Genomic DNA, 24559 nt, shown 5'->3' with positions numbered 1-24559 from the left:
CACTCTTAAAACAGTTGGGTTGAAAAATAACACAATTTTGGGTCAAAAAAGGACAGATCCACTACTTAGGTCAATTTGATCCAACCTTCTGGGTTGTTTTCTTCAAAAACAACCGCAAAAATGGGTAGTTTTGTACAAGAAACAACAACCCAAAACTGGGCTGTTTTGTACAAAGCAACGCAAGAAGGTGGGTCAAATTGACCCAATTTGTGGATTGGCCCATTTTTGACCCAAAATTGAGTTATTTTTAACCCAACTGTTTAAAGAGTGTACAATTCATTGAGAGAACAATAAATGCCAACTATGATTGGCAAAGCGTGATCCCCTGCCTCTGGGGGAGAAGAATAAGGTCTCTAATATCCAGCAGCTCCGTCATGGAGGAATGGAAGAGTGGCAACTGTGAAGCTCTGGTGAACGCCATGCCCACTAAAGCAGAGCTGGAAAATAAGGGCGGCCACATAAAAATATTGATATTTTGGACACAATCTGGACATTTCACTGACGGGTAGGCAGACCAGGGACAAGATCTGAGGTGGGCCACTTCCCTGGAGGCGCTGCTATGGAGAATTCTACAGCGACCAATCAGGCCAGTTTTTGAGTAGGAACCACTTCCCTGAAGTTGTCTTCATCTTCTTCTTATTAAATGGGCTCTCACAAATGTCCCACTTAACATTGTGCAGCACCACATTATGTGTTAAATGTTGCCCACTCTGTATGTATTTCAACCTGGCCACTTTAGAAGGGGATTCTCCCATCTGCAACCCTTTCTCAACGTTTCTTCTTTTTTTCCCCATATGGGGTTTTGCGCTTTGCCTTGCCTGGTTGGGGGCGACAGATCTTGTCGCTAACATTTGTCAACTGCGGGCTTCTGAAGCCCTTTGAGACTCTTTTGTTATTGAGAGCTGTTCAAAAAAACTTGAGCAATGGACTGAAATTCTGTGTGCTCGCTAGGTCGCTTTGCTTAGGAATGTACAGGCCTGCCTGAAGTTTGCCAATGTGCACGGTCAGCTGAATCCATGTTGAGGTATTTTGCATGAATCGACGCACTGTGTTCGGAGGATGAAAAAAAAATGTGAGTGTGAAACAAAGGTGGAAACATTCTGGTTTGGCTCTGATTTTGTGAGAAAGGTCACAGAGTGACTGAAGCCCATTGCGCGGCTATGTACTGTAAAAAACTTTGGGTCTGAGTGAGAGAGTAAAAGTCATGATGGGTCTTTCACCGTGACAATGAACCAAATCATACTGGCAGGGCAACAAAGCAGCTAGTGTCTTAAAAAGAAGTATAACAAGGTCATGGAGTGGCCTCAGTCTCCACACAGCAACCTTTAACCAAACTATAATATACATCTCACCGCCGTGCTCGCCAACAAGAGTGTTTCAGTGGGGATCAAATACTTAGTAAAATACGCAGTAAAATGTACAATATTCTATATCTTATTATTATTATGCCTCATTATGCCGTTACGAACCCCCCAACATGGTTCCCACCCTTCTAAATATGTGTTGCACGATAAATTGAACATTAAAATGCAACAGGTTGTGAGAGGAACGTGCTCTGCAAGCACGGCAGCGGCCAATTATGTCAGAACGTTGGATAATTAATAACTACGTTAAAGTTTGAATTTTTATCCTAAAATTGGCTTACCTTCACTAGAATCCCGCTTTGTGTTTTAGCCAAATGTGCAATCCTGGTGGATTAATTCATGCATCTTTAAACCCTTGCTGGTGTGCAAATCGAAAGTTAGTGTCATGACTATTGCTCTCGTTGCTGATGCGGCTGCTTCTCCTTCGTTGTCTTCTTCGTCTTCTTCTTCATTGTCATCTTCTTCTCTCATCTCTCTACTTTTAAGACCACGAAGAAGAAACACTGCCGGTGGAAGTAGTCATGGTATCTTACTTTCGTTTTGCACAATAATATAAACAAGGACTTCATTAACTCATTCACTACGAGACATTTTTAGACCCTCTTTCACCCTACTGTTTGAAAAAAAAATGGAAAAAAATATGAATAAATTCCTGGGATTGAATGGCTGGAATGTGAAAAGATAAATAAATACCGGTATGTCAATGGCAGCTGTATGAGTTGAAAGGTGCACTAAGCCACCAGGATTGTACTATTTGGATAAAATGCAACGCGGGATTCTAGTTAAGGTAAGCTGTTTTAAGACAAACTTTCAGTAAAATGTTATAATCTCTAATATAGTTATTTGCCGATGTTTTGTTGTCCTTGTGCTGTCGGTGTCTGCATGAGCACGCTCCGCTCACAGCTTCTGATTGCAGCTGTTTACGCTCCATTTTATCCATAACAAACTCTGACTAACTGAACGGCACATTTGAAGAACGTTGTGAGTTTCCTAACAAAACGTTGTTCAAAAGTGCCGTTCATTTATTCAGTGTGTACCAAAACAGTGCCAGTGTACGACCGCGAAGTAGCGAGGGAACAATGTACTGTATTTATTAAACTTTTACTTATTTGGGGGGAATTTATGACAAGTCATTCTGTTTATTCTTACCTGTAGGAGGTAAGCAAACTTCGAAATTCAGCAGGGTGTCAAATAAATATTTCCCCCACTGTATTTCAGGATCTGAAGTCAATGTAATCACTTTGATTCAACACACTCACAGGCACAAGTTTCAAATGATGACATGCAGTATGTGATGTACTCTCCACTTTTATCCTCCAGAGGTGTGCACAAAAGCCACTAATTTTGTTCGGACCTACCTTTGTCTTCTGCAAAATTACATGTGGCCTGTAAAAATATGTGAATATAATGTAAAAGTACTAAGCTGCAGGGAGGCGTGTCACACAGTGAGTGCTACTGATGCATTCATGTGACTGGCGCTTTAAGTAACATCGCTGATTTTATTGGTTGACAAAAGAAGTGACTGAATGGGGTTAATGATGATTAACTAAAGAACTGTACCGTGACTTAAAATGTCTTGGCACAGAAGCTGTCCTCCTAGATCTTGCAGGTGTGAGGACTGGTCATGTGACAGAGAAATGTAGCTCTCTATGTGCCCAAGTGATACTACAAAACCATGGGTGATACACACAAATTGCAGGACAGAGAATTGAATGCATTACACTATTTATTGTATTTGACATTAGGTAAATTGCATGCGTGTTGGACAATATGTCTAATGTCTTTCATCTTGGACAACTGGCTAAGGTAAAGCCCCTCTTTTCTCACCAGCACTTAGAAACAGTCATGCACACCTTTGTTACATCTCGGCTAGATTACTGAAATGCACTTCATTTTGGAGTCGGCCAGTTCTCTCTCAGGCGTCTCCAGTTGCTCCAAAATGGTGCTGGTCGCTTCCTAACCAGAGCTTGGAAGAGGGAGCACATAACCCCAATTCTGGCTTCGCTTCACTGGCTCCCAGTGCATTTTAGGGTTCATTTCAAGATGCTTCTTTTTGTTTACAAGTCTTTATATGGCTCGCCGCGGCGTACCTCTCCGAGCTCCTCCACTCCTACGCACCTTCCCGGTGCCTCAGGTCTGCGGACCAGACGCTACTGGAGGTGCTGAGAAGTAAGCGGAGCCTCAGAGGGCCTTTTCTGTTGCTGGTTCTTCCCTTTGAATTGACCTTCCAGTAAATGTTAGGCAAGGCCCCTCTCTGTTCATTTTCAAAACCCATTTGAAGACACATTTCTATTCTTTGGCTTTTGATCCGACATGAGAATGACACTTTTCGGCTGTTTTCTGGTGTCAATTGTATATAGTATTTTGCGTTTTAATTTATTGCTTTCTCTTCTTATATTATTGCTATTTTGTTATTGTAATGTAAAGTGCTTTGTTACAGCTGTTGCTGTTATGAAATGCACGATATAAATAAAGTTGTATTATATATACATTATATAGTGTATTATATTACATTGTAAAAGGGCCAGAATGACTGCCATTTATTTGTTGAAAATATGGTGAACTAAAAATTCACCTTTTTTTTTTTTTTTTTTTTTTTTTAAATACTCAAAATATGTATTCCATGTTTGTGTTATCTCAGGCTACTTAAATTTCTTGTGTCATTATTCTATTGTATTGAAACACCTAACTTGAGTGACGGGAAGTAACAGGAGTGAATTTTTTAAACATAGAATTAGCAACTACTCAAACTACAGCCAGATGGCATTTATGCTAGTAGCATGTCGACACAGAGTACATTACAGTGATCATCCAACATCAATAACAACAACAAAATAAACAATTAACGTTAAAAGAATAATTTCGATTTCAACCATGCCGACCCCAAGTCATTGTCAAATCTATCCATCCATCCATCCATAATCTGATCCGCTTATCCTCACGAGGGTCATGGGTGTGCCGGAGCCTATCCCAGCTGTCTTCGGGCAGTAGGCGGGGCACACCTTGAACTGGTTGCTAGCCAATCGCAGGGCACACAGAGACAAACAAGCAACCGTACTCACAATCACACCTAGGGGCAATTTAGAGTGATCAATTAACCTACCATGCATGTTTTTGGAATGCGGGAGGAAACCGGAGTACCCGGAGAAAGCCCACGCAGGCACGGGGAGAACATGCAAACTCCACGCAGGGAGGCCGGTGCCGGGATCGAACCCACTGTGAGGCAGACGTGCTAACCAGTCGACCACCGTGCCGCCCACTTCTGTGTTATGAACATCCAAATCTGAGTTCAGCCAGGTTGTATCTATGTGACTTTAAAATACTTTTGAGTTTTAATGGATTGAAAATTAAAGTGATTATTAAACAACATCCCCCACCCTCCCGGACGGGGTTTGAAGAGAAATATGTTTTTTGGAAGCCTCTTCCCAGCCTGGTCCCTCACTCAACTCTGGCACCCAAGCAACAACAAGTCACTATTTTTATTCCCGCGCTCGCCGCGGCCATCGAAGCCTCGCCGCAAAAAATAGAGTAATGCTGGATGGCGAACTAAATCAAGCGGTTTCCGTCGATGCTTCATACGTCTATTTTAAAATTTGTCCCATCATTCGTCGACCGTCAGCAAAATGAGCGTCCTTCACATGGACGGAATGCCCAGCTCTGCGCATTAATGATTTTATGCCAGAGGCTGGGAACCATTTGGCCCCTGGGATACTTTGGATATTACTGCAGTAGACCCACATAAAATGGAAAGCATGCTCCCAAAAAAAAATAGAATAGATAAAAATAAAAACATACCCTCCAATAACACCAGAAAACTCTCAATGCCTGGTGTCATTTTAATCAAGTGTTCCTTTTCATCTGGAGCAAGGGTGTCAAAGTCAAATGGAGAGAGGGACAAATAAAAATTTTGCGACAAGCCGAGGGCCGGACTGATAGAATGTTCATTGAAATTTTTTAAAATGTCCAGATTTGATTGGGTCCTTTGCGCCTGCTGATGATGTCACGCTTTATATTTTTGTAACATATTTCTTTGCCTCAATGTTTGTCACCCCCTGGCTGTTGTGTTTTTATCTTCGTAGTTACTAAATAAAAAATAAAATCAAGTACATTACTGCTACTTTTGCGAGGCAGCTCGTACATCACTTCCGTTTGCGTTTCTCCTGCCAAACTGGAAACAATTTTCTGGTTGCAAGATTGTATGAACTGTACATAATGTAGAAGTAAAACGGAGAGGATCATATGATTGGTGTGATGTCTCCAGCTGACTATTTTAGAGTGGCAAGGTATGAATGTGGGTGCTCCTGTCAGAAAACACAGGCCCGTATTACACTTGACACGTATATTTATTGTGGTCTGCAACAACACAGACAAATAACCTAGCAACATCATCCAATGCATATCCATTTGTTAACAATATGCCTAAACATTACAATTCACTGTATTAAGCAATTAAACAGCCAAACAAATACATACAATACACATTCACACGTTTCATCACTAGACTAGTAAGCATACTAACCGAAATAACTAATTTGTGTTCATTCAACGTGACATCACTCACGAGAACATGTCTAGGCTATTATGTACAGCAGTTACCTGACACGAACCTAAATGCTTAAACTCACCTTTTAACATTTACACACAACAAACGTCGTGAAACACGGGAAATCTGCAACTACTGAGTTTGCTGGCACGAACAAATGACTAGCTATGTGTCAAAGAAGGAAAAAGAAAAGAAACCGCGTCTCTCGCAATCAACACTTCGCGCTCGAGGAGCGTTCAATGCCTGCTCACAGTGTGGGTCATCCCAGCACTATATCGAAACTCAATGAATTTATCAAATGCCAACAATTACTGATAATAAAACAACGTGAGATTTCTAACATGAAGTATTTCTTAATAAAGTGTGCTTTACTCCAAATAACTTTTCACCACAATCCGATTCTGAAAGCCACGAAAAGTGACGCGAAGTCTTCAGTCGGCACGTAGACGACCGAAGGACGATCCTCGCAAAAGTAGCGCTAATGTTCGTCATAACAACAGCCAGGGGGAGGCAAACATAGATGCAAAGAAATATATTACAGAAATAGTGGAACGAATTGAGTTATCTGTCTTGTGGTCGAATTTGTGTCTTGCCAAGTCGTTTTGTTTCCGAGGCTAATGAATGCATCGTGCGGCTGGATGGGAGGGCATATGAGCGAGAGTAGCGGAGGACGAACAGGAGAGCCGTCGCTCTTTTTTGACTGAACAGTTGGACTAATAAAAACGTGATAATTAAACTACGTCTGTGTTCTTGGAAGACGCTACAATATATTTTAAAGCGTGACGTCATCGGCAGGCGCGAAGGACCCGATCACATCTGCAACCCACACAGGCTTGCTGCGGGCCGGATCTAATAATAAAGCGATATCATCCCAGGGGCTGTAGAAAACCTTCTCGCGGGCCGGATGTGGCCCGCGGGCCTTGACTTTGACATATGTGGTCTGGAGGGAGCACATTACAAGCTGCTTTGTTCCACAAGCACGTGTTTAGATAATATGATAACCCGTTGAGTCATGTGATCTGATGAGTATCTTTGGCATTGCTCAAGTGTATTCGTACTTATGAAAGGCTACGCCTCACGATGATATCTCAGCTCCTGTCTCATACCAAATCATTAAACTGCCTCATGATGATATCTCACCTCCTGTGTTATAACAAAACGTTACACTAAGTTGCTGCTGGCGCCCAAAACGGGGGCAGAAACAAACAGACACAAACACATACAGTATCTTAAAAAGGGTTCATGTTAAGAGTTTTTTTTGTTGTTTTGCGAAATGGTGCTGCAGATGTACATTTAATAGAACTCTATGTAAGGTTTGTGAGGGTGAATTATAGTCTGAGCAGCAAGTGTACATCTGTCAAGAAATACACAGCGGAGCAAATCTTGCGGCGGGGATGGGATCAAGTAAAGATGCTAAATAGTTTTGACAGCTATTTATTCTGGAGATGGAGTAACTTTAAACCATTGTATCAGGCAGATGTGGACAGATACCCAAAATAAACATTCTTCTATACACGAGAGCCCTTATACAAACAACACCATTACAAGCGACCTCCCGGCGGTGTTATACATTCAAGAAATTCAGTAAAAAGTGTTTGGACAAAAGCCTTGATCAAATTGGCATCAATAAATGTCCTCAATACGTTCTATGTACACAAGAAAAAGCTAAAACTCAAGTGGAGCAAAGTCAAGACTAGAGATTAAATAAAAATGGCACGTCCAATCCTGTTGTGGGGCCGAACACACTGTATTTACATCATTGTTCTAAAATTTTCCAAGAATGAACATCGTATCACTGCTGCAAACTTAATATGTGACCAGTGTGCTGCTTGCTTCATTTAAGACACGTCGGTTGCTTCAAACCAGCACAGCGCTTCACTGCGCCATCTACTGTACATTGTGGGAAGGATTTTTTGAGTCGACCAACCACTTCCTCACCCTTTCTAATATATTGAATGTTCCAGGGTGCACAATTGCAGGCTGCCGTTGTTTCCGTACACATATTACCTAGAGGAACCAATGAAAATTTGACCTGCCCATGTCGCAAAATGTGCAGCCGAGTCTAAATAATAAAGACTGTCCAGGGCTTCTGGACAGGAAACACTGTCGTGTTGACACACATGTACTTGCTCTTTTAGTAGCAGCCATTAAACAGCTCACACAGTCGCTGATTGAAAGGGTCTGTAAAGCAAAGTGTATCGCATGATTGTTCGGTGTGAGGTTTGGTCGACAGCTTCAAGTGTGAGGAGTGTTGAGGTCTGACATGTTTCTGTCAAATACAATCAGAGCCGCCCTGAGCTAGCTAAAATCTCACAGGAGCCATCCATGAGAGGTTACCCGGTCCAGCTCAACTCAGACCTGGATAAACAGAGATAAGAGACAAAAGTGCAAACTTTGCGGTCGTCTTGACAACGTACCCCAGTCGGCCAGCTAAACTGGTATAAGGGGCGGGGAGGCGAGTGGGGAATGGAAGGAGTGCCTGGCCTGAATTAAAGCCATCTATGAAGAGAGGGGAGGTTCCTCTCCATCCAGCGCTGGTTTAGTCGGATGGTTTCCAGCGCTTCCTGTACACTTCGCAACTGAGAACCGTGCTCCCTCAGGCTGGAGAAGAAACACTGCACCTGCACAACGCGCGCACACAAACACCAAAGTATAAGGCAACAGCCACCGAACTTTTATTCTTAGCTCAAAATATTTACCTGATCAAGATGTGACTGTGCTGAGAACTGAGAGGTGACGGAATGGATGATTGATTGCATGGGAAATGAACCTATTGAGAACCTACAAGCAAAAAGATGGATTGGATTAGTTTTTGTCCTCACGTGTGAACCAATTTCTTCTTCAAATGCGCCACACACGTTTGTATGAGCCGGTTCCAGTTGTCTTGAACGAAGTCCCAAGCGATCAAGTTGCCAGCAAAGTTTTGGCAGATTGTTTTGAAGAGAAAGGGAAGGTTCTGTACCTTGATGATCTTACCATCCAAACCTACATTGAGAAGCCTGGAAGAAACAGCACGAGCGTAATGAGTGTAAAATCCATTTCAGGCAGAAAAAAAAAACAATAAAATAACTTTTTCGTCAAATAATGAAACTTAAGTCCAACTTAAAACTTAAGTAATTTAAGTTCAACAGTGTAAGCCAGAATAGACAAAAAAATGGCAACTCATCTTTTTAATGTGCGTGTGTGCTCAGGGGCTTTCGGAGTTGGAGGTTTTATATGGGACTTCATCAAAATACACTGTATAGGCATTTTACAGAAATTAACAGGAATAAAATGAAAACTTGCAGATTCTACGGTACTTCATCCCTTTAGCGGTACCATAGTTGAAAATAATGCTGTTACCGTGAGCAAAATACTGAACACAATACTTTTTGTTTTGTTTCAGACGAGAATGGCTCAAATCGTCCGCATCTTATCAACTTATTAGCAAGTACGTCATGTTATGATGAATGTGTTGATCCCGGCTATATACAATACTTGCCAAACAATTTTCTGCGTGTCCTGCGTGGAAGCTAAGCCCAGTAGCATATTTTGCTTCTCCGAGTCATAAGTGGCATAGTGATACATGGTGAGCAAAGTTTCCCAGTCTTCAGTGGACTGAGCTGCCACACTGAATACAACTCGCTGCAGATCACCCGGAATCCTACCAAAAACATCGCGTTGTAGGTTAAAAACATCTTCATTCTGTCAACAGTATTTTCATATAATTGATCTGTATTCTCAGCATAAAAGGTTACTCACTGGGAGGTTCCATTCGACTCGACATACTTCTGAAACATGGCTTTTGCTTGCTGCTTGCATTTTTCTTGCCCCAGATCACAGGCCATCTCTAACAGGGCAGATCGCAGATTCTGTTGGGCCATGCTCTCCTCCTCGGTCCATGTTTGCTTATCCATCAGTGCACCGTACTTATTCAGAATATATTTCTGCCGACATTTCAAGGAGGATTCAGATGTTAACAGGTAAATAAACAACATATGTTTAAAGATGTATCAATAGGTTCTCTAAGTAATGGTATCACATTCTTTTGGCATGTGCAATGAACTAACAAATTAAAATGAGGGAAACCCAAAAGGTTCAGATAGCCTAAATAAAATTGTACTTGTACATCTGCTCATGGAAACAAATGTTAGAATGAATCCACAGAAGGCCCCCATTATATATTTCATCAATTTCAGCATTACATTACACCAAGCCGTACAGTTCAGGTAGCGAGTACAGATCAGTTCACCACTTAACCCATTAAGGGATAAAGCGCCTGGCTCAACAGCTCCCCAAAACCTGAAGTTTTTTCAGAAATTCAACACCTACAAAATAATTAATATGTCAGTCCCTGTAGCAGATAGAAACATAATTCCCCCCAAATTTGAGAGCTTAGACACATGGCTTTCACACAGGCATGAGTTTATTATTATTTTCTGTCTCAATGAAAAATGTAAAAATAAAGTGTCAGTGCATAAGAAGCACTATTAAAAAAATTAAAAAAAATCGAGTGGCATATTTTGATGCATTTCATTGGTTAAGAGACCGAGAAAAAGAAGAGAAAAAAAAAGAAAGAAAATGACGTATATACGCTCTCCCGGCTTTAAAGGTAGAAAGACACAACAGTGCTCGCTCTAGTGGTAGAAAAGCGCTTATGCGCTCCCGTCCTTAATGAGTTAAGTGTCTCACATCATGTTATTAATGTAACCTCCCCATCCAAAGCACACTGAAACATTTTCACAATATAATTTCTGCTGTGTGTGTGTGTGTGTGCACCTTCATGAGGGTGACGAGGCCCTGCTCGTATCTTTTGTGAAGCATCTTGTAGATGTGTTTGAGCTGCAGCAAGGCCTCACTCACAGGACCTGTATCAGTTTCATTTGGCATGTAGTTCAGAAGACTAATAACTTTGCGGAAGGACACACGCCCCAGTCTGAGGTGAAGAGAAAGACAGTCAAAAACATGCGGAGTGATGAACGCAACCACATAAGGGTGTTTGATTTGTAAACCTACGCGGAGAGAGCAAAGATATTGTGTATCAGCGAGGCACGGTCCTCCTGTGTGAGAACTTGGAAGTTGTTGGACAAGGCGTCTGTCAGAGCAGCCCAGCCTTCGTCTCCATAGTCAACGATGTAGAAGCCTGTGCTCCTGTAGTTCAACTTCAGCCATTTCACAGTTTCTGGCACCTTAAGAGTCCCTAAGAAAAGGGCATGTAAAAGTGAATTAGCACTTAACATGCGCACATTTGGGCAACTGACTACACTATAATAGGGCTGCAGCGATCAAATATTTTGGTATTCGGATATCCTACTGAAAATTCTATCAAATAATTGGGTATTCGATCAAAAAAATATATGTATTAAGTTCTTTCTTGGTTATGGACAAAAAACACATTTCCACTTAATAATGAATGGCCAACTGGACTTCATTTTTAGATCACCAACATTTTATACTTAATTTTAAACTGTGCATGGCAGCACACTATTTTTCTCTCTAGAAACATTGATGCTGACAGCCTGTCGATTTCCCAGGTTTACTCAATTGTGTTTTTTTCTTAACCAGCAAAATCGCTAATGTGGTGGTGATGTCACTTTGTCTCATGGACCATAATCAATGGAGAGAGATTCATATAAATTCCAAATAAAGTCTAGGGAGTTATTTTCGTCTAGTAATTTGACAGCTGCTAGCAGTTAGCGCTACTTGCTGCTAGCGCTTCTTGCGCTAGTCATTGACATCAGGCGCCATACAACACAGTGTCAGTGAAATGAAGATGTTTTTTTAGCGCCCTTAATTAGCGATTGAACACTATTTCAGGACGTTGTTTTGCTGTCATCTGTAGCAACAGTTTGTGACAGCAATAGATGCCCCAGACGGATTCCGGAAGACGGGTCAAGTCAGCCACTAGACCGCGACCCGCTGCTGAGAACAACTTCAAAATAACAGCGTACCGAGGCATTGATGATTGTCCATATATTATTTGGAAAGGTAAGGTTTACTTTACAGATGTTGATCTGTTGATCTCATGTCAATGTCAAGTGTAACATGAACAATTGTTGCTGCGGTTAGCCTGACTTCTTCCTGACAGTGTACACATAAATACATACGAGGCAGAAAAAAATGCCTCAAGCTTTTTTTTTTTTTTTTTTAAACCGAGGCACTCAAATGACTAGATATAGATATTAGATAATTGTCATTCACCTGACTTGGTCTTCAGCATGAACACCTGTACGCACTCAGGGGCCAAACCACAGCTGTCATTCACATACGTCACTGGAATAGTCCACAAGCTAGGAGAGAGTGCAAAATAAAAGATACCTTTGGTCTGGTGACTTTCCATGACCACTTTACACAAGAAAGAAAGAAAAGGAGGGAGAGGAGGATAAGGGGGGGGTGTCGCCCACCTGGAGGAATATGTGGCGTTGTCTTTCGTGAGCTGGAAAATCTCCTGTTTTAAGGTCACTTCATCCCCCTTGCGGGAGACTGTAACCAAAGGGAAGCCTTTCTGGGATGTCCACGACCTCATCATCTCTGACACATTTGGATGCAGACTTGAGACCTCTACCTGAGGATCCAAAAACAACGATCCGTGCCATCTCAGTTGTGTAACTTGTCTGCATTGTTCGATTTTTTTTATGCCGACTAAAAATCATAATTGCAGTTTACCAACAAAGCACCTACCTCAGCAAGACTGTTCCAGAGATCGTCAGTGTCAGTGTTCAAACCGGAGAACTGTTTCAAATACTGAATGATACCTTTTCTGAACTGCTGGTCACCAGGCAACGAGGCGTTCAACATCAGAAGAATGGAAGCCCCCTGGAAGACCAAAGCACAACACAATTTCATGGCCACCTGAACAATTCATGCAATGGACAGGAACCATCATAAATATACACAGAAGCATACCTTTAGATAGGACACAGAGTCGAACATCTCTTCCACCTGCTCTGCTGAATTGACTTCGGTGGACACAGCGTGGGAGGAGTTAAGTGCATCTCGGTCCAATGCTCTGAATCGAACCGCTAAGAACAAGTTGCCCTTCAAAAACAAACAGATACAACTTAATAGCAAAACACAGAGCACAGCACCTGATTTTGTCATATACTGATCTAATGTCATGATAATGAGATGAGACCATCCAGCATCATAAAGTGCTTTAATACAAATGCTTTCAATTTCAGTGCACTCTCCAAGTGATTTCATTTTGAGCGGGAATGACAAATTCCACTCTAAATTTGTTCAGCACTTTATGTGTGGACTTAAAGATCACTTACCATGTCAAGCTCTGGCAGGACTATCTGCAGTGACATGAACTGCATGTAAGTGGCAAAGCCTTCATTGAGCCACAGGTCACTCCACCAGCTCATTGTGACAAAGTTTCCAAACCACTGGAACGCATCAGTGCCACGTTATTGCACCCACATCCTTTTTCAGTGCATGTAGCAAACAAATGCCAAGTACCTGATGAGCCAGCTCATGTGCAATGACGGAAGCAACATCTTGTTTTTCCATAAGAGAGGAGTGTGCCCCCACCAGTAGGTTGCTTTCTCTGAAGGTGATCAGACCCCAGTTCTCCATAGCTCCTGCCAGGAAATCTGGGATTGCAACCAAGTCTGACAAAGAAGCAAATGAGATTACAGCGAGGCTTCTAATGCTGAGGGGGAAAAAGAATAATGATAATGCTTACCAAGTTTCTGAAGCGGATAGTCAATTTCAAAGAATTTGTTGTAAAACTTCAGTAGTCTGGATGCAGTGTCAAGCGCATAGTCAGTATGCTCTTTCTTCTGTGGTACGCTGTACACTGACAACTAAAAATCCAATCACATGATATACATACTGGCTGTTAGTCTGAATGATATAAAAATAGATGCAGCAAAAAAAATTTAAAAATCAAGCCCACCAAAGTGTCAGACACGTTTTTGCTCACGGCGGTGAAGTTCCCAATGACGAATGCCACCAAGTAAGTGCTCATGTTGACACTTGTCTTTTCAAACTCATCCTGCACGAGGCCACTGGCAAGGGGCGTGGTCTTTGCCTGAGACACACATCAGAGGGTGAGTGTTTTTTTTTGTTTTTTTTTTGTTCCTCAGACAAACTGTGCTTTACCAAAATATCTGCATGCCAAGAATTTAAAATAAGTTGCAAGAGGGTCATAGATGACCTGTGTGACTCCCAAGACAATAAAAAAGAGCTAATACCTTACAATACAATCACCAGCTGCAACATTAGGCACTCCTACTATATATAATGAGATCCAATACGTGAATTCTGCCTTTACCCTGATAATGATGCTCCATTTGGATTGCTTCTCTCAGTCATAATAATTGAACATGGTTGTTTTATTGTGGGTGCAGTATTGTGTTGACCACATTCAGCTCAGGGCAAAATAATAAAAACCTTCTTGGTTTTGTATCTCATTATATCTCACAGGTAGACTTTATGTTAGGGCCGGTCAGACTATATTGATGCTGCATATTTACCATATAGTTCTAATACATGATTTAAAACAAGGGGGTCAGGGTCCGGTCCATCATCGTCAACAAGCTTTGCAGAAGATTGACAACGATCCTGATCATTTGAATGAGGTGTATTAAAGGGGAGGGGACATCAAAAATAGGCTGGGTAGGGGCTCTTGAGCAGCCCTGGTTTAAAAGATTACAGTTTGCATTTACGGTCAGTGGAGCTAAGCAGAGTTTCCTAATTGGGTCGTGGATTCCCATTTTAAACTCCATTCTGTCCCTTACCAACTTGATTGATTGCAAATGGACAAAGCCATGTAGAGAGAAAAGCGACGCTGTGGTAGAGCACCTCCCCTTCAATTCAGCCTCTCTTCCGTTATCACAAAGCAGCCAGGCACAAGCCAAACTTTTGCATCGTTTTTACTGTACGTCACGTCACCACTGCCTTTGACAAAATTCATGCAAGACTTGAAAGTAGAATTCGCAGAAATTAATTAATTTCAGAAAAAAATAGCATGCATCTGATTTTGCTCAAATTAATATAGAAATATACTTACATCAATGTGTACATGTTATATGTTGTTATATATTACATGGACCAGATGTGGACGTGTTATATGTTGTTTTATATATATATATATATATATATATATATATATATATTTTTTTTTTAATATTATATGGACCATTGCACCAAACCGGTGCCAATTGCTTTTTGTAATACTCTCAAAATAAACGCAAAGTTCTATATTTTTTCCTCTTTTTTGTTAAGCACTAAATTTGATTATACACATTTTGAACAACTCACTGTGTATTGGTTCATCTCATAACTTGTTTTATCATGACAGTTTTTTGGACAGAAACGTAGGTAGGTTTTTAGAATAAAATTAGCAAATACGGGGACTATAGCCGTGACATTTTGTGGTAATTGAATGTTAACCTTCACAATACATATCAATGTGCAGTGCGCTTTATAAAAATGTGTTTTCCCGTAATTGCCTGGGGACGCAAATGGCACCAATTTGGTTGAGTGGCCCATATAAGCATTACCATAGTATGAGGAATTCCTCCATCATCGTTATTTACAGAGATGGGCATTCCGTCCCAGGGATGGAACGGTTCGTCCATCCCAGACGGATGCCCATTTTGTGGACGGACGGAGGACGAGACATTTTTTAAAAAGGATGGACTAAGCAAGGACAGAAGTGGGTTTTCGTCTGTACATTGGTAAAAAGAAAGAAATAACATTGTGTAATATAAAATAAGATAATGCTGTTCTATTTGGCAAGATATTTGCACATTTGGATTATTTTATAGCTTTATGAACTTCAACTTCAGAAAATAATAAAACGGATCTTTTTCTCCCGATCAGCCGATCAGCTGAAAATGACGGGATCGGCCCCGATTTACGATGACGTGATCGGATCGGGACATGTCTACAGTAAATTCATGTCAAAGTACCTTAGGCATGTTGGAGAGTGTCATGTGCTCTGGTTTCCTGTTGATTTTAACCAGAAAGGTGGCTTTAAATGATGGCTCATCAAAGCAAGGGAAGGCCTTCCTTGCATATAATGGCTCGAACTGGGTAGCAGCTAGGACCCTGGGGAAAAGAAATGTGCATACTAAATTGCTGGATTGGAATCCATCCACCCATCCATTTTTCAATATTTCAGCAAATTCTATTGCAGATAGAGATTTCTGTAATTTTCTTACAAGGCAGAACTGAATTACAAATATTGGCAATGTCAATTACAGAAGTGGAACTGTAATTATGACTCATCAGAATCAAATTATAGATTCCTTGAACTGGCGTTAGAGACACCTACATTTAATTCCGTTGCAGGTACCCGCCATTCAAATAGCGGCGATATGCAAATTAATTGTAGATATTTATGATAAGTGAATGGCAAAAGTGACATAATTTGTCCTAGGCGAAATTATGTTTCAGATATCTGCAATGCCAAATGTAGATAGGAAGAATACAGTTATGGATATCTGAAATGTTCTTTTTGCCTCGGCAAAACGGAATTACAGATATCTGCAACACATACACAGCAAGTAAAAGTTGTTGGATGTTAAAAGGGCATACACCCAAAAAGTTTTTTTTTAAATATTTGTAAAAATATCATCGAAATTCCAAAATGTATCCTACTTTGCGTAAGCAGAAACAACTGATTGTGTTGCGAGTACTTTTGTCAAGTGTTGTTGAGTGTTTCAGCGGCACGCAATGCAGAATTCATCATTGGTAGTCATGTGGGCAGAAATGTTTAGTATGCTCATAAGAGCGCTGTGGGTTTCTAATTCCGCGTTGGCTCGGTAACAGTCAAGGAATCTTTGTGAATAAATGACTTTGACATGGATCTTCTTTGAGCGGTCTCATGCATTTGCTGCTGTTGGGCATGAACTAAAAATGTTCACTTCCGTTTTAGCCTCTTCGAGCTGGCTAGCTTCCGTATGCTTTTCACTCGCGATCAAAAAGTTTTATGTGTGTGATTATACATGAGGTGAGTACCGGTAAGTTTATTGCGTCTCTACGGTTATTAAAGTTAAGGGAGTTTTTAAAGGGTGTTTTATTGTTTCTATCATTTTAATATTAGACTGGTTGATGACTGTTTTTATTTTTTGGACAATATTGCTACTACACGGAATGTAATGTTACTGTTGTAAAACACAATTTAAAACTATTAATTGATCTCAATGTAAATGTTGGTTTTAAAGACCAAAGTTTGACTCCCGTTGCAAGGTACCACTCTATACACTAATCAATTCCAATTACAATACCTATAAAACGTAAAAAGTATCACACTGCAAACACCTTCCTGTTCCCTCTCTGCGAGTCTGAAATTAATCATCAAAGGGTGAGTACTTTAAATGTAGTCATTTTGTTTTGTATGGCAGTGACAAAAGTTTAGATTATTGCTGAAGTCGGCAAATGTTACAGAATAAATTCTTTTAGGAGATTCTACTGTAACTTGATGTACCTTTTGTTCCCATCGAGATCTGTGTAGGAACTATTGTAGAAACCATCATTGGTGTGTGACAGGCTGGCAGTGTAATCCAGGGTCAACACACAGTGCTGGCCTGCCTTCAGATCTTTAGAGAATTTAACAGCAATCTGTTCCCTTGGCTTGTTCTCCAGTATTGTGACATCGCTGGCTTCACCATCACCAAGCTGGAGGAGAAAAGGCTCAGATGAACAACAAGCACACCACATACATCAAAATGCTTGAGGACACATTGGTCCAAAGTAACAAACTGCTTGTTCTCATTAAACTGGTGTCTTTATAACAATATAATCTCATGAGAATTTAGTAAGAAATAGGCACTAGTTGAACAGCGAAATGAGCGTTATTGCATCAGCACAAATTCTGTGCAGATTCAGAAATCCTCACAACACAGACAGTTGATGTTCATTTTCTACTTCTCCCATCAGGGTTCGTCCAACTGAGTCATGATTTTTGCAGATCACAAGATTTGTGCAGAATAGTTTTTTTTTTTACACTAAATTAAATTCCCGAAACCAGTGACTAGGTCTTCCACAGCACATGTAATACAGAAATTACGCTATGCTTTCAAAGCCAGTTATTTGGTCAGAGCTATTAAAAAGCCTAAATCTCACCTTGAATGTAGCTTTGGTAATATTGAGATTCGCACTGTGCAGGACAATGCGCTTGGTGTTGTGAAGTACAAACATGTTGATGACAGTGTGGCCGCTGAAATCCATGGTGTTCAAGTCGGGGTTCAAGGTGAGATCGTAGCCGAGAGGACGTATGCTTCGAGGGAGCTGGTATTGTGCCCAGGGGAAGAGTTCGTCATCGGTGCCATTAGATGTCTTGTTCTCTTGTTTACGGCATCCCATCTGCAAAAAAGAAAAAATAGTTGAAACACGGCATTCTGATGAATATTGTGTTTGTGGAATATGAGTTAAGCAGCAAAATCCACCCCTTTTTAGCCATCTCAGGGGGCAGCAAATTTGTCACTCCTGTCAACTGAAAATGCCATCACAACTTCTCAGGGCTCAGGTAACGACCAATCATGACTCAGCTTCAGAAAACAGGTCAGCTGTTTTCCTGTCAGCATTTCTGCCTCACAGTTGTGACGTTCAGAGTTTGAATCGATAAACCAGACTTGTCATGTGGAATGTGCGTGTTTTTATTCTTTATTTCTATTTATTTTATTTCATTTTTTACAAGCACACCAGATTCCTCCAACATTCCAAAATACTACATGTTCATTGAAAATCATCCCATCTTATTCCTAGGACTAAGAGGCCCTAGGGCCCATGATCCTTTGCGTTAACTATGGGAGCGACCTCCAGTTTGAACCGGAACCGGTATTTTGTGGACATGGTAACTGGTTGTGGTCAGTTACCGACTTAATCAATGTGGGAAAACTGGGCAATCTAAAATGCTAAACTGCACAAGCCCATTGTATTTTTCTTACCTTAGTAAAGTTGCATCCAGGCAAAAAGTACAATACCATAGTCATGGAAGCCACTATAACCAGAAATAGCACACAAACAACCAAGGTGCGGGCTGAGGGTGGCGAACATGACCTGGGACACAGGAAAAGTAACCAATTCATCTACAGCGCATCAAATAGTCGGGAAGCACTAGTATTATTATGAAATAGTCAAGACATAGCAAAATCCTGCTACCTGGGTGGAGACTGCTTGATATAAGGAGAGGCATTAGATCTCTGGGTGGCGCTGCGGTTCATGAAGGACATGCCCAGAAGTCGGGCTGAAGACTCGCAGTCCTCTTCATCATCATCCACGTCAATCTCTCCCAGGCCTCGCACTAGCAGGCGAGAGCTCCGAGGCTCATACACAGCATCATCTGGGTCTAGGGCCGGAAAGGTCTGAAAGCACAGCGCACCATCATTGGCTCAATGGACACAAAATTAAGGAAGCACGAGCTATCTGTTGAGAGCCAATGCGATCCAATGTAGTAATGCAATAATGTTCATCTTGTCTTCTTATTCGTTAAGTGAGTTTGAAGTTTCTTTTTTTCGACAATCTCATTGAATAAGATCATTGTCATTGTCGGAAAAAAAGAAACATCAAACTCAATTATATTCAAAGGTTTGGAATCTAGCATTGATTTGAATTCAATATGTACTGAATGTGTGCAATGAGTGTAAACTGTGTTTTAAATTGTGATGGATGCCAGCGCAGCATCCAGTAAATTGACTTGAGTGTACCGGATATGCTGCAGAGTCTCTGGCTAGATCCACAACGTCAGGCTCTTCTTCAAACATGCTGTTCTCAATCATGTTCCTTGGTAAGTTGGCTCGCTCTACAGTAGGAAGAAGCAAGGTATATAAAGAAAACATGACACACGAGGAAATTAACAATGTTGTGAAAGATGAGTGTCTGAACTAGGGCTGGACCGATAATTCAATATCAATATGTATCGCGATTGACACGTGAACGATATTAATAGAAAATGCCTTCGATAAAACCTTCGTTAGGAGAAAAAAAAAAATAGAAAAACCCGATGGCGGCATTGTGCGTGATGTAGGCGGCGTGCATCCGCCTCCAATCACGAAGAAGTTAAACCAACGACGAAGAAGCCACTAAACCAAGCCGTACTCGCATCAAGCGACGTAACTTCGTTCAAATAAATGACAAGTCGACTCAGTACAACTCTTACAATAAAATGATACTATGCATGATAACCCCATTAAACACCTCTGGATGGAGACGTGGTGTACAAGTAAAGGAGTTCCCTGTCTTTGACATGCTGGCGCCAGTTAGCCACATCCGACCCTCAGCATCGCACTCAAGTTAAAATCAAGCAAGTAAAATATGAATGGACTATGGCAATACTGAGTACGCTAAAAAGATAAAGTAGTCCTAAGGCGGGTGATCAATGATAACGTATGCACTGCAAGAGAATCTTTGTTCACTACTTACATTGGATGAACATTGAATAAGGGCTAATGTATGTGTATCAACAATACTGCTTTGGGGTAGCACCTAATGCAAATAAGCCTTTACAATACAATGGTGGGGGGGAAACTGCACATTACGCTACATAACGATGTACACAAAAACAGTTAACTGTGTTTTTTTTTTTTAAATAGGCTGAAAACAAAATCAATAATTATAAATATTAACTGATATGAAATACTTAGATTGTGACAGTTTTTCAGGCCTATCGTCCAGCCCCACTAAGCACTACGTTTTAAACAGAGTTTATTCAACCTTTATAATCTGTTTATTTCACTCTTTCATAGTTACGTTGTCCTATTATTACATAAGTATTATGTTAAAATAAAATAACCAAAATTAATTTATCTTCCGGTCGTTATTTTCAATAGTTAAAAATAGAGAAAAAAAAATATCAATATATATCGATAGACCAATATGAAACACTTATATCCTGATATACTTTTCAGTCATATCGCCCAGCCCTAGTCTGAACATTTTCCACTTCTTCTCTCTTATTAACTTTGAATGAAGTGCCACAGGATTCCATTCTTGTTTTAACATTAATTGCCCTTCCCTAATTCCTTCAGGGAAACCTCCATTACACAAATGACACTTAACTGTATTGTACCTGTCATGCAAACCATCACAATCAGCTCAATTATCACCAGCCTACAAGAGGTGAGGGAATGAATGCTGATAATTTCTCTTCTTTTCAAGAGAGGTTATTGTTGACGCAGCACTTACTACTACCCAGTTGCTCAGGGTTCATGCAACAACCAATCACAGCTCACCTGTTTTCGGCAGCTGAGCCATGATTGGTCGTTATCTGAGCCCTGAGTATCTGTGATGTGATTTTCACTCGACAGAAGTGACAAAATGGCCGCCAAACTGAGATGGCTAAAAACAGGTGGATTTTGCTGCTTAACTCATATCCCACGCTATCTTAATCAGAATGCCTTGCTTCAACTAGTGGGCCTGCATAAAACATATTCTTGAAAAAAATGTCCACTTTAACAATTTCAAAATGACTGCTGTGTCATTTTTTGGGGTCGTTACATTTAACACTGCGGCCGTTGAGTGTGTATTATTAAAATGTATTATCAATAGATGTTAAATGTTAGATGTTATTGGACAGTTTTGATTACCACAGACCGCATATGAACATTATGTGTGGGATTCAAAGTGAAAAGTTGCAAAACAAAATGGTTGCCAAAGTGTCTCGTTTGATCAACCACAATCTTGGTTTCCTTCAGCATTTTCTGCTACTAATTTTACATGCTTATAACTACATTTTCATTTAACACTATATTTATATGCTGCTGATGTAATGGTTTTAAGTATGCTGCAAGTTTTGTCACTACAGTGGCTCTACGAGTTCCGAATAATAGAACAATCAGGGCCAATGTATTGTCTGCTCTTGTCACATGCTACCACAGATTACACAAGCATGCATTCCCGCAACCTGCACTGCTCTGTGAGCAGTGGCACAAAATGTGCCTTGTCTACATCAAATTCTCTGGGAGGCAATTTCATTCTCTGCTCATTTTCCAAACAATAAATGTAATGTTTAGCTTCCTAATTCAATATTAGTCATTGTAGTAAAACATGGACCCTTGCAAATTGTCTACATTGCTTCAAAATAATTTGAGTAAAGCTGACACCTGGCCAGTAGGCAATGTATTTGACTTAGACTTAGACTTGACTTTATTGATACCTTCGGGATGACTCCCTCTGGGAAATTTGCATTTCCAGCAGCAATAAGAACCAAAAGCAAAAAATAAAATAAAAATAGGGAAAAAAAAGTGTCACGTAGACAGGAAGAGCAGAAAATAACATAATGGTCAACATCATACATTCTGGCACACAGGCGTCTCACTGCCGGCTTCACACTGACTGCACAAATGCCTATTAATAGGAAAGGAACTCTGTACTGTCTAATGTGTAACATCCAAAGAAGGAGACGATAAAAATACAACCTGAAAGAAGCCAGAACTTGTGGCCCAATTACAGAAGTGATAATAGTGTCATATGAACTAAAGCAAAGCAATCAGTGACTCCAAATAATAAATGAAGTCGTACATTATGTAACTAGAGGGATGGGGGGGATGCCTCTCAAACTGCAAAAAACAGTCAGTACTCCACACTGACGACAAAACGAGGATTAACGTGTTTTGCCTTTTCCTTGGCTTTTGGTGAACACGCCACACTAAAGGATGTTTAAAAAAAAAAAGTGGATAAGACGAGAATGCAGAAGAGAAAAATGTAGGTAGGAAGCAACGTGAAGTAAGTCGATTTGAAGAAAGACTAGTTAAAGTGGTTAACTTCCTTTTACACTTTAAGTAGTAAGAAGTAAGAATGTTAGAAAGTGAGATCCATGAGACGCATCTGCGACACAAATCATCGTCATATTACACACTTGCCATTATTATTAGAAAGTAAATTGAGTAATGTTACATCATTTTAACTGTGGTTTCACTGGTGATATTGGATACAATTTTAGAGACAATCGTTCCCTTTCTTCATCACCTGATGTTCAGCACTTTATAGAGGAAAGGCAGGAAAAGATAAGGTACTGTATTTGAGTTTTCCCCTATTGTCGAACTTAAAAATGAAACTCTTAAAGGTGATTTGGACAGTGGCAGGACATCTAACGACAACAATAATGAATTGCTTTGGTTAGGTTAGATTGACAACGACTCTCATCTTTTTTTTTGACATTTGACTTACAAGATGCTTGTTTGCTTTTGTCAGTAACGTCCTGATATATTAGGACAACTGCAGAGGTTATTGATCAGCTGTCTGCTGGTAGGCAAAGAAGAGCTAAGCATGACTTATCTGCTCAACACGGAATGACTAAACACGGTTAATAATATCAAAGCTGAATAGACAGCGGAAGCATGACCGCGTTAGGTTGGCTTCTAAGTTGAGATGTTGAGTTTTAACAAGCTCCTAAAAAAAAAAAAAAAGAGTAAAATTGACCTCTCGCAACATGTGTCCGCGGCTCAAAGTCACTCACAATGAATGGTTATTATTAGCCAGCTTTCTTGCTAGCACGCTGTCACGTACTGTTTACCGCCCATACAGTAACCTTCATACTTCCTTACCTGTACTGTTATAGTCAAAAGGATCCATAGCAGGGTATTGGAAGGAGGTCCTTACGTCCCGGAAGCAGGATACTTGGACACGTTTAGATCCGACGTACTGTATAGTTTTAATGGCCGGGCACGTCACCAAACTGCCTGCCCGCTTGCCTGCAGCCCGTCCTCACAACACTAATTCCAGCTACGTAGTCGTGAAAGAAAAACTTCTCACAATTGTAGCTAAATCACTTCAATAGATTAGTTATTCGAACGCAGGTCTTGTTCCACAATCAAAACGAAAAACACACCAATATTCGTTTGGCAACAGTATTTCGTATTATGCATGTACTGTACTACTACGACAGTTGACACTTTGCTTCCTCGCCGACGAGTTGTTGACAACTGACCCAACTCTTGCATCCTATTGGCTAGGAATAGTTAAGAGGCGGGGCTACATTAACGACGCACTATGCTGCGGAACCGGAAAAACACATTTTGACGTCATTGGGGCTTTTTCACGTCAGGTTTTTTATTTTTTATTTTTACGTAATGGGTATTAAAGGTGTTGCACTTCATCACCACACAATTTTTTTCCATCAGTAAAAAATGAAAAAACACCTTTGTTTAGCAGGCATTCCATTTTGAATTTATTTTTTGTTTTTCAGGAAACACGAACAATTGAACAAAATACTGATTTTATTATATGATCTGTTTATATATATATATATATATATATATATATATATATATATACATATACACATATATATATATATATACACATATATATATATACACACATATATATATATATATATACACACACAATATATATATATATATATATATATACACACACAATATATATATATATACACACAATATATATATATATACACACAATATATATATATATATATATATATATATATATATATATATATATATATATATATATTATAAAAACTTGTATGCTACATAGATGCCAAATGAGGACCCTGGCCTTATACTGTCAATGAAGCTCCTCCCCTCAACAGTTTCATTGGCACGAAGTTACCACAAGATGGCACCGAAGCAATAATTTTATATTAGACTGGACCTTGGACTGAGAACAAAGAAATAACGAATAACGAAAGAGATCTTACAATACAATCCGTGAATAGGTGAATTTGCAAGCAGCAAACAAGGAATACGAACGC

The 24559-nt window shown here is 40.2% G+C and overlaps 1 protein-coding gene across 2 annotated transcripts; it reads right to left on the bottom strand.

Moving 5' to 3' along the window:
* Positions 1-7325: 7325 nt before the first annotated feature.
* On the bottom strand, positions 7326-23752 carry lnpep (leucyl/cystinyl aminopeptidase). 2 transcript variants are annotated; one of them, XM_086030321.1, is made up of 22 exons: positions 23385-23752; positions 19548-19642; positions 19003-19205; positions 18789-18900; positions 17965-18204; positions 17327-17517; positions 15807-15945; positions 13787-13921; positions 13574-13694; positions 13348-13499; positions 13161-13274; positions 12793-12924; positions 12568-12702; positions 12291-12451; positions 12088-12176; positions 10903-11086; positions 10666-10822; positions 9649-9833; positions 9389-9550; positions 8766-8906; positions 8607-8688; positions 7326-8528 (listed from the first exon to the last, which is right to left on the bottom strand). In XM_086030321.1, exons 1-22 carry the CDS (start codon positions 23410-23412, stop codon positions 8397-8399), a joined length of 3090 nt encoding a protein of 1029 aa, XP_085886447.1. In that variant the 5' UTR covers positions 23413-23752; the 3' UTR covers positions 7326-8396. The 2 variants fall into 2 exon arrangements, with proteins under 2 accessions (XP_085886447.1, XP_085886448.1); XM_086030322.1 differs by lacking the exons at positions 7326-8528; positions 8607-8688; positions 8766-8906 and adding an exon at positions 8943-9144.
* Between the last annotated feature and the right edge of the window lie 807 nt (positions 23753-24559).

The sequence above is a fragment of the Filicampus tigris genome, chromosome 5 (assembly GCF_054856515.1).
Source record: "Filicampus tigris isolate MCC_2025a chromosome 5, RoL_Ftig_1.0, whole genome shotgun sequence".
NCBI classification, from domain to species: Eukaryota; Metazoa; Chordata; class Actinopteri; order Syngnathiformes; family Syngnathidae; genus Filicampus; species Filicampus tigris.
The sequence above is the reverse complement of the archived record's forward strand: the minus strand, read 5'-3'. Positions and strand labels throughout refer to the sequence as shown.

Coding starts and splice junctions, on each gene's coding strand:
- lnpep (XM_086030321.1), bottom strand. CDS start 23,412: ATGGATCCTTTTGACTATAACAGTACAG. Junction 13,275..13,347: donor CACATGAGCTGGCTCATCAG/GTACTTGGCATT, acceptor GATGCGTTCCAG/TGGTTTGGAAACTTTGTCAC. Junction 10,823..10,902: donor AATATCTTTGCTCTCTCCGC/GTAGGTTTACAA, acceptor TCTTCACCTCAG/ACTGGGGCGTGTGTCCTTCC.